Here is a 9,532-nt window from a genome sequence, read left to right as displayed (position 1 = left end):
ACCGACTGTGCCTGGCATGTCTGGTTCTGAGCCAAAGAACCACCGGTGGTCTTCGGTGGGTGTGATGGGTGTGGTGGCATTGGTTGTGCATCTGTGCTTGGTCCAGACAGTAGAGGTAGTCAGGGGCAAGCTGAGGAAAGATGTCGTCTGCACGTTGGTGTCACATATGGGATCTTGCACAACTAACTGTTGCTGGTTCCGGTTTAGGTCAAGGGAGAGGGTTGCAGCAGATAACCTTCCAAAGCCACCAGTTTCTCGCCTGTGTCTCTCACATCTAAGCTGTGATTCCCTCACTGTGGGCAAACATGACTCAATCATACTTTGCCTGTCTGGAGATGGAGAGTATTGATATGCGATTCTTGGGCTCTTTGGACTGTCAAGTTTGAAAAGCTTGGGCATGTTTTCTGAGTCTAATGGTGAGAGCCTTGGGGATCCTTGACAGTGATGGCTAGAAGTGCAGACAGATTTGATGTCAAGGGAGAAGGAACATTTGAGCTTGTTACTATGAATGATTTGGTCTGTGGACAGGTGAAGACTGCTGAGTTCTTTCTGCAGTGAGGTAGGTGAGGGTGGCTTGACATTTATCATGCATGTTTCATGTGTTGTCTGATGAGGGTGGTCATTCTCTGTGCTCTGCTCTACTGTATCTATAAGCTCTGCAACCTCCTCAGGAAGGTCAGATGCTGACCTCAGAGGGCTACAGGTTAAGGGTGTCTTCAGGCTTAGATCTTTCTCAAACTCCAGTAACTGTCCTAGGAAGTTGAAGTTTGGAGATATAGATGGACGACGATCCTTCACAAATCTAAGAGAAACAAACATGTCATGAATTTATATCTTTCAAAGAAAAGAAAATTAAAATATTCTTTGTGATGAATTAGTATTCTGTTGATGATACACTATATTTAATATGGGTAATACTGGCACATTGCAGTGTGTTTGCATGTAAAAGTTGACATAGTTACCTATAGGCATCATCTGATGACAAACCCATGGTTTTCATAATATAAGCAATGGCAATAGTTGCAGAGCGAGAGATTCCTGCCAGACAGTGGACAATAACTCTACAGTTTGATACTTTGGCTTTGTCTGGAGAGAGAGAGAGAGAGAGAGAGAGAGAGAGAGAGAAAGAAAGAAAGAAAGAAAGAAAGAAAGAAAGAAAGAAAGAAAGAGAAGCAGTTAGAAAATACCATTGCAGCACAGACGGAACATCAGGTTTAAGTTTACTGCCCACCTCGAGAGTTGACATCACTCAGACCTCCCATAGTGTTTGAGACCTGAAATGGTCCATTATAATCCTACATTTCTTCATTACTCTAAATGGAACAATTTAGTTATTCTGGGGTGACTCAGTCAAGCCTAACTCTCTGTGCTGTATCAGCAAACTGTTTAGTTTTAGAGGAATATTCTTACCAATGAATTCATTGGTTTTCTCCAGCCAGGGAAGCAGCTTCTCGCAGTAGCTGTCATTGACGGGAATGCGCAGGAAGTGGTTCTCACTTATAAAGTCAGGCTTTGGACAGGTGTTGCTTGCATTGAGGACATAGGTAATGCCATTCTGAATCATCAGTTCCTGTTGAGATGACCATGTTTTTCAACAACCATTAATTCTATGAATTCATATCCACACCCCCCCCCCCCCCCCCACCACAAAAAAAGAACCAGTCTGGTAGGCAGATGGTTCAGTTGCATCACGGGTTGAAGACCAACACTATGTGTTTTAATATCTATGTCAAAAGTAAATTAATATGATATAAGATGATGGACTGCTAAGAAGAAGATGAAATCTTAAACTTGTTTCGACAGCTGACCACTGTATTATTCATGAAGCAAGATACATGGTCTCCTGCTGATGGTGTTAGAATATACACATCACTGAACCGGTACACAATACCGCCAATGTAAAAAAAAAAAAAAAAGTAAAATGTGTCATTGGAATATTAACATTGCCATTTGTTGTATGAATATGCCAAATTAATATTAAAATGCATTTTTTAAAAATAAAATTTACTGAACAGTTAAAGAATCACAATGAATTCTCCATTTTTTATTTTTTTTTTGCATTTTAATGGCAAGTGGAAAGCCACTCTAAACTCGCCAAGCTTTTGTTAACGTTAGAGAAGCCATTGCCAACCCTCACCTTGTTGAGGACATCTTTCTGTGAGCCCAGGTAGAGGTGAGGCAGAATGCGAGTTGGGCCCAGGTTGGCCACAGGTAGACAGGGCTGGGAGATGCTTAGGGGGAGTATAGAAGCCTGCTTACTCTCACACAGATCAGGGAAGCATGAGGAGAAGGCTGCAAAGCCACCTATAGGACAAAAGAGGAGGGGAAGAGAAGGAGAGAGAGAAAATGGTTTAAAATAATGCATCAAGAACCCTGCACTGACCCACACAGTTCTATATGCCCAGAGTAGAATAAAAGCTGCAGGGGCATTGTGCATGCAGAGCGGCATAGTGCTAACAATGGAGGGGCTTTCCTAACATCCCAACACTCAGAAACGCGCAGGAGCCTTCAGTCCAGATTCCATAGAACGGTCTTCCGCTGCTCCGGCCAAACCATCTGGCCTGCCCAAGTTATGTCTAACTAAGCTAGCAGACCTGCAGTTAAAAAGCACCCACCTCCACCTAAAAAGAAGAGACTACATTGCTCCTGTACTAACCTTGGTGATTATTTAAGAACCTAAAATTCAAATGACAACTATTAATAATACATTTTTTCATTGTATGTAATATGGAATTTTGGGCAATATATGTTTTGGACAATAAATATATATTATTCTTTTAAGTTCATCCACTCTTCACCTAGAGGAGTAATTAGTATGACTGGTGAAAGCGGACCCCTGGCCCTTTAAGAGGTTGATATGGTGTCAGTATCTGCTTCTTCAGTCTCTTGCTTCCTGCATGATCTCATCTCCTCTCCCAGAGACCAGCATCACACTGTGGGAATGGCCACAAGAACATGGCAGTCCAATCACAGTCCCAGGACATGCTCTCTAACACAGAGACACACACACATATGGGCACACACAACAGCACTCTTTTTCACACATTTGCACATGATCCCAGACCAACTTCAATGACTGGATCTGCAGTGTTTCAGAAAACACATAAATAACCACAAAGACCAAAACGTTCAGAGTCCAATATTCCTTCACATGAACCTCCCCTGACCAACACACACAAAATCCACCACACACTTACTCTCTCAGAAGCACAAACCTTCCCCAGTCACTAACCTGTCTTGAGCCAGTCCATTTCAGTCCTTTTCCAATGTATTTTTGGATCTTACAGCTTTAACAGAGTCCCTTCTACCCCTTCGTTTCTTTAGCAACACATTACGTCACGCCCAAACAGAGCACCAAATTAGCCCTGCACTAATGTGCACATTGAGACGCCTCTTTAAATCTGGGAGGTGTTAGCTCAATTTCCAAGTAAGGCTGGCATGCTGGAGCAATGACATCACCTAGGGTTAAAATCCCATGCTTGGCTTGATCTCTATCATTCATTTCATCACACACACACAGGCACAGACATAGACACACACACACACACACACACACACACACACACACACACACACACACACACACACACACACACACACACACAGAGATGCACACACACAGAACACACACTAAACATTCACACAAACACACACACACACACACACACACACACACACACACACACACACACACACACACACACACACACACACTCCAAGCATTCATACATGCGCAAGATTAACATACATAGGATAAAATGGCTCATATGAAAATGACTGAATTAGGAATCAAAAAATAAGATAAGATAGAGAAATAGAAGAATAAGAGGGCTGAATTTAGGTAAAGAGGCATGAGAGAACAGATGAGCTCAGACATGACGTAAGTGTTAGTAAGCAGATCCATGTGACTGGGAGAGAGAAAGAGAACAGAGTGAAGCTTGATATCAGGCCTCACATATTCCTTTACCCACTCCTCTTCCAACTCATTCATTCATTCATTCACTATTCTGTTGTTTGTCCCATGTCACAGAGCCTTATGTGTGCAGGAAAAAATAAAGGCAGCTAAGCTTTTTGTTCTTTGGCAGTTAGTGCAGGTTTCACATGACGTCACCCAACAAGACCAGCCTGATATGAGCCTAAACACAAACCTGTTCCAAAAGCCAATTTTTTTTTCTTAACCAGATTTTTTACACCGTAACTCATGAATGACATCATGACAGGCCCTGTCATGAACCGCATGAGTCCTAAGTGAACCCTACTCACTGCACGTTGGATGTTCAGCTGGGGCTTCGCGAGCCGCCGTGAGAAACCTCAAGGTGGTGCAAAGGTGAGAAGTGTTTTTTCTCAGTACAGCACTTTGATAATGGAGCCACATTTCCCAGTAATACCAGCAGGACAAACCTGCCTCAGTGCATGGAAAGGTCAGGGTTTTACTGCTTTGCAACAAAATATAATAATATAATATAATATAAAATATGATAATATGTAGAGCAATGCTGTTTAGATATATGGGTATTTGGTTTTGGATGGTGCCTGGAAGTGAACATGTAAAGTGAGGCCGGAAGGAAAGGCATGACGGTTCTTGCCCCATTATTCCAGATGTGTGCCGTAGCTTTTAAAGCTCCGCTCGGGGTCTGGTTTTAACTATTAAAAGAAACTGCCAAGCAGTATGACATCATTACTCAACATATGGGTGGCCAGGGTGATGGTCACACACACCCACACACACACACCAACTGCGTCCAACTCCCCCCATCAGTTTTGGCTAGTGCACCTGGTGCTACCATCTCAGAACTTGTCTGCTTGCTTTGAGATGCGTAAAGCCAGGACCAAGGCCATGCGGTATAGTTCACTGAGAGAGAGAGCAAGAGAGAGCAAGAAAGTGTGTGTGAGAGAGAGAGAGAGAGAGAGAGAGAGAGAGAGAGAGAGAGAGAGAGAGAATCGTAGAGAAAGGAAGGAAGAGGAAGAGAAGAGAATGAGAACAGTGGATATGGCAGCATTTGCTGAAAGCTAACAGTGAATCAGAAAGACCACAAAGCAGACCTCAACTTGCTGTAATCACACACCACAAGATAATGACAAGATATTGCACCATCATTTGAGGGTTTGCCTCAACGTGCCCATTAGAAACTATCCTTCCATCTTCCTTCCCATTAGGAACTTCTATATTTCCTTTCTTCTTCTTCTTCTTCTTCTTCTTCTTCTTCTTCTTCTTCTTCTTCTTCTTCTTCTTGGGCTTAGTAATGACTAAATTAAATCATTGTCTCAGAGTGTCACTGAAATTGCACCATGGGACAGCTTATGCTAGTCCCCCTTGTTAGCATGAGGGAAGAGTCAGTCCACTGTACAAGCCAGAACTCTTTCCCATCATGTAGAGTGGATGGCACATCCCTGTTACTGTGGGAACAAATAACACTCATCTTAAAAATTAAGTGAGATTTGGGCTGGGAAGGTTCAGTCCCCATATCTCTGCATGGCCTTCTAGCTAGCCTGTGTGTGTGTGTTTATGTTTGGAAGAGCCTCCACAGAGAGTAGCATTATTTAAACCTTTGCTTAGCAGCAGCCTACAACAAGCTTGAGCTAAATATGTTTTGGGGTGCGGGGTGACATGCCAGCTCAGACAAGTAAAGGCACATTCAGAGCGATAGCATGACACCGGGTCATTCCTGTCACGTCAGGAACCATCGGCCTTCCAATGTTTGGCAGCAGCTAATTAACTTAAAGCCAGATTAACTGAAAGCAGAGCAGGAGCTAAATCAGATATGAATTCTTGCTTTCTTTTACATTGGTGATAGACTTTACAGATTTTAAGGGCAGCACATTCAAAGCCAGTTAAAAAGCCAGAGCAAGGGAAGCAGTAAAGAGGCCTTCCTCTGAGCAAAGGTTCGACTCCCTCCGGATGGCAGGCATGCTGCAATCTAATATGATTTTACGTTAGCATTCAAAACAGTGCTAATACACTTTAAAGAACCTGCACTAGAGATATTTCTTTTTAATTGCCTTAATTACCTCTATCACCCAAAATGGCTTCCAACAAAAGTGGACACTTCGGCATGCAGCTGTGTCATGCTTATTGTCAGCTTTGGACTTTTCATAAGAAAGCTGGAGAAAAGTGCAAACAATCTTGTTAACGTGAACACAGAACAAGGAAATGCAACTTATTATTATCTGACCTCGCATTTCCTATTATTATAGTAACATAAGCAGACACTGGCAGGTTAATCTTCATCGTATCTTTGTAGCTATGATGCAATGTATATTAAAAACATTAGTAAAAAATGAAGCACGTACTGCCTTTTACTGTCTCTGTGCCTGACTTCCTCAGTCAGTCTCTCTGTTCAAGAAGTCTCTCATTCAGTCTTTGTCTCTCTTATGCTCTCTCACCCTGTCTTTTATTGTCACTCAGTCTTGCTTGTTCAAGAAATCTTTCAGTCTCTCTGTCTCTCAGTCTCTCGCTTGTTCAAGAGTCTCACTCTTTTTCTTGTCTCTCACTCAGTCTCTCTCTCTCTCTGACTGTGCCTCCCTCAGTATCTCTTGTTCAAGAAGAGAGTGAACACAGATAAACATACAGTGATTCATACAGACACACACTTATTTGAGAACTTTGAAAGCCATAGTACTGTTGGACTATAAAAACAGAGCCATTTCATGTCACGGTTAATGTTCTTTGCAGCTTGCAGAAACAAGTCAAAAGTCATCCAAGGCACATAGCAACCAAATCACTTAGGAAGCAGCAACTCTCACTCACTTATTCACTCACTAACTTACTCACTCTTTCACTCACTCATTCACTTACTGATTCACTCACTTATTCAATCACTTCAAACACTTACTCTTATGCGCTCACTCCCACACTCATTCACTCCCTCACTCACTTCTATCTCCCATGCCTGCACTGAACGCACCTCGGAGGTCGCGTCCCTCTTTGATGCGGCGCACCCTGATCTTCAGCTTCATCTCGCTCTCATGCATGTCCGTCCACAGCGGCGGTGCAATCACCACGTCCACCGGCATCCAGTCTAGTCGCTGTACTGCACACACCACCCCACAGCACACGATCACAGCTGCTCAGAAATCTTTACTTGGTCTGCTGCAGGGGGGAGGTCGAGTCCGAGGCCGAGCTCTGTCCCTCTGGAGGCTGGGGAATAATGAGGGTGCCCGCTTCAGTAGGTGTCTGATGGCACCCTCTTCAGTAGGTGTCTGATGGTGCCCGCTTCAGTAGGTGTCTGATGGTGCCCGCTTCAGTAGGTGTCTGATGGTGCCCGCTTCAGTAGGTGTCTGATGGTGCCCGCTTCAGTAGGTGTCTGATGGTGCCCGCTTCAGTAGGTGTCTGATAGAGGAAAGCTCTTTTCTCTTCGTGCGCCTGCTCCAAACTGACTTGAACTGGGAGTGCAGTCGCTCTATTGTTGAAACCTCCTCCCTCTCTCCCTTCCTCTCTCTTTCTCTCTTTTTCTGCCTCTCTCTCTCTCTCCCCCTCCCTCCCTCTCTCTCTCTCTAAATGAGCTCACAGGCTCTGTGCGGCGGCTGTGCACCACTGGGGCCAGTGTTCAGTAATAGCTCATGTGTAAGGCATGTAACCACATTCCTTACTCACCACACAAATATGCGGCCACCTAAGGGGCAGCCACTGTGCTCAGGGGTAAAGGGCTCCTACGCTGGCTGGACGACTGTGTGTGTTTGTGTTTTGAGAAGGAGAGAGTGTAGTTGTTTTGGGGTTTTTTTGTAATCAACAATGGAACTGTACCCTAGCGTTTTGTGTGATTTAGTGTTGCAAAAATCAGTGCTCACATACATACTCACAGTAACACAGGATATATACTCTTTCATTATTTTCACCAAGTCAGTTTTTAAAGTCTTCAAAGCTGCTAACTAACATTATCATGGCGGTTAATTTCCCATTAACAAACAATCCAAAAAATGTATAGAAGATGAATGATACTATAGCAAGACAAAATGAAAATATTAATCAAAATTGAATGTGTATACTGTGAAACGTAATGGGAAAGAAAAGCATTGCAGTGAAATTCAATAGTGAAGGAAAATGAAGTATTCAATCTGGAGTGTATTTTCTCCCAGTCTATAAAAGACATGTGTAATGTGACACTCCAGAAAAAATCCATTCATATAACCTTCCTGAAGTGCATATGCAATCATGAAAAACGACAACAATAACAACAACAACAAAAACCCCAATGTGTTATGTTGGTGTGAACTGAGATGTAGGTTTCACCTTGCATCCTTTATCTTGGCACCTCCCCTGCAGTGACGGAATTCAGGGCTGAACTGCGCAGACTGCAAGATCTAGTGGAACCTGAGAAGGCTACTTCCTGCACCGCAAGGCGAGCTCAGGTTCCAGTCTTAATTGAGGCACTTTTCATTGCCCAGTCTTCATCTTAATCCTTTTTTTAGCTATTTATTTATTTATATATTTGATCCAGAAAGAGAGAGTGAGAAAGGATGACAGACAGAGAGAGAGAGAGAGAGAGAGAGAGAGAGAGAGAGCAAGAGGAGAGAGGGAAGCTGTAAATAAGTGTGTGAAAAGCAGCCATAGCAGCTATTTTGGCTGCTGAAGGTGGAGAGGGAATATGCCACATCCTGTACAACGACACATTGACAATGAACTCTGGAGCTCTGTCAACCAATTTACCATCCTCTTACTGACATGCACACACATACATGCATCCATGTGCATACACACACAAACATGCACACACAAACACACATGCATCCATGTGCATAATCGCACGTGCATCCATCTGCACACACACACACACACACACACACACACACACACACACATATATATGATGCCTGGCCAAAAAAAAGGTCACACACTCTAATATTTTGTTGGACAACCTTTAGCTTTGATTACGTCATGCATTCACTGTGGCATCGTTTCCACAAGCTTCTGCAATGTCACAACATTTAATTCTGTCCAGAGTTGCATTCATTTTTCCCCCAGATCATATATTGTGTCTTCTCCAGCACATCCCAAAGATTCTCAATGGGGTTCAGGTCTGGACTCTGTGGTGGCCAATCCATGTGTGAAAATGATGTCTCATGCTCCCTGAACCACGCTTTCACAATTTGAGCCTGATGAATCCAGGATCCATTGTCATCTTAGAATATGCCTGTACCATCAGGGAAGAAAAAATCCATTGATGGAATAACCTGGTCGTTCAGTATATTCAGGTAGTCAGCTGACCTCATTCTTTGGGCACATAACATTGCTAAACCTAGACCTCACCAACTGCAGCAACCCCAGATCATAGCACTGCCCCCACAGGTTTGTACGGTAGGCACTAGCCATGATGGGTGCATCACTTCAGCCGCCTCTCTTCTTACCCTGATGCGCCCATCACTCTGGAACAGGGTAAATCTCGACTCATCAGACCACATGACCTTCTTCCATTGCTCCAGAGTCCAATCTTTATGCTCCCTAGCAAACTGAAGCCATTTTTGCCGGTTAGTCTCTCTGGCAAGTGGTTTTCTTAAGGCTTTTCTTAAGGCTACACAGCTGTTTAGTTGCCTT

The 9,532-nt window shown here is 43.5% G+C and overlaps 1 protein-coding gene across 2 annotated transcripts in view; it reads right to left on the bottom strand.

Annotated features, from left to right (window-relative positions):
• dusp8b (dual specificity phosphatase 8b) overlaps positions 1-7,431 on the bottom strand; it is an 8,872-nt gene extending 1,441 nt beyond the window's left edge. Inside the window, exons 1-5 of one of the 2 annotated variants that reach the window (XM_027008011.2) lie at positions 6,876-7,431; positions 2,138-2,304; positions 1,411-1,570; positions 963-1,086; positions 1-802 (exon numbers count right to left, since the gene is read on the bottom strand). The exon at positions 1-802 is cut by the window's left edge and continues 1,441 nt beyond it. In XM_027008011.2, coding sequence (XP_026863812.2) covers positions 1-802; positions 963-1,086; positions 1,411-1,570; positions 2,138-2,304; positions 6,876-7,014 — 1,392 coding nt within the window. In that variant the 5' untranslated portion in view covers positions 7,015-7,431. The remainder of the gene's footprint in view (positions 803-962; positions 1,087-1,410; positions 1,571-2,137; positions 2,305-6,875) is intronic. The other variant, XM_027008012.2, reaches the window with a different exon arrangement.
• Between the last annotated feature and the right edge of the window lie 2,101 nt (positions 7,432-9,532).

Source organism: Electrophorus electricus, chromosome 4 (assembly GCF_013358815.1).
Source record: "Electrophorus electricus isolate fEleEle1 chromosome 4, fEleEle1.pri, whole genome shotgun sequence".
Classification (NCBI taxonomy): domain Eukaryota; kingdom Metazoa; phylum Chordata; class Actinopteri; order Gymnotiformes; family Gymnotidae; genus Electrophorus; species Electrophorus electricus.
The sequence above is the reverse complement of the archived record's forward strand: the minus strand, read 5'-3'. Positions and strand labels throughout refer to the sequence as shown.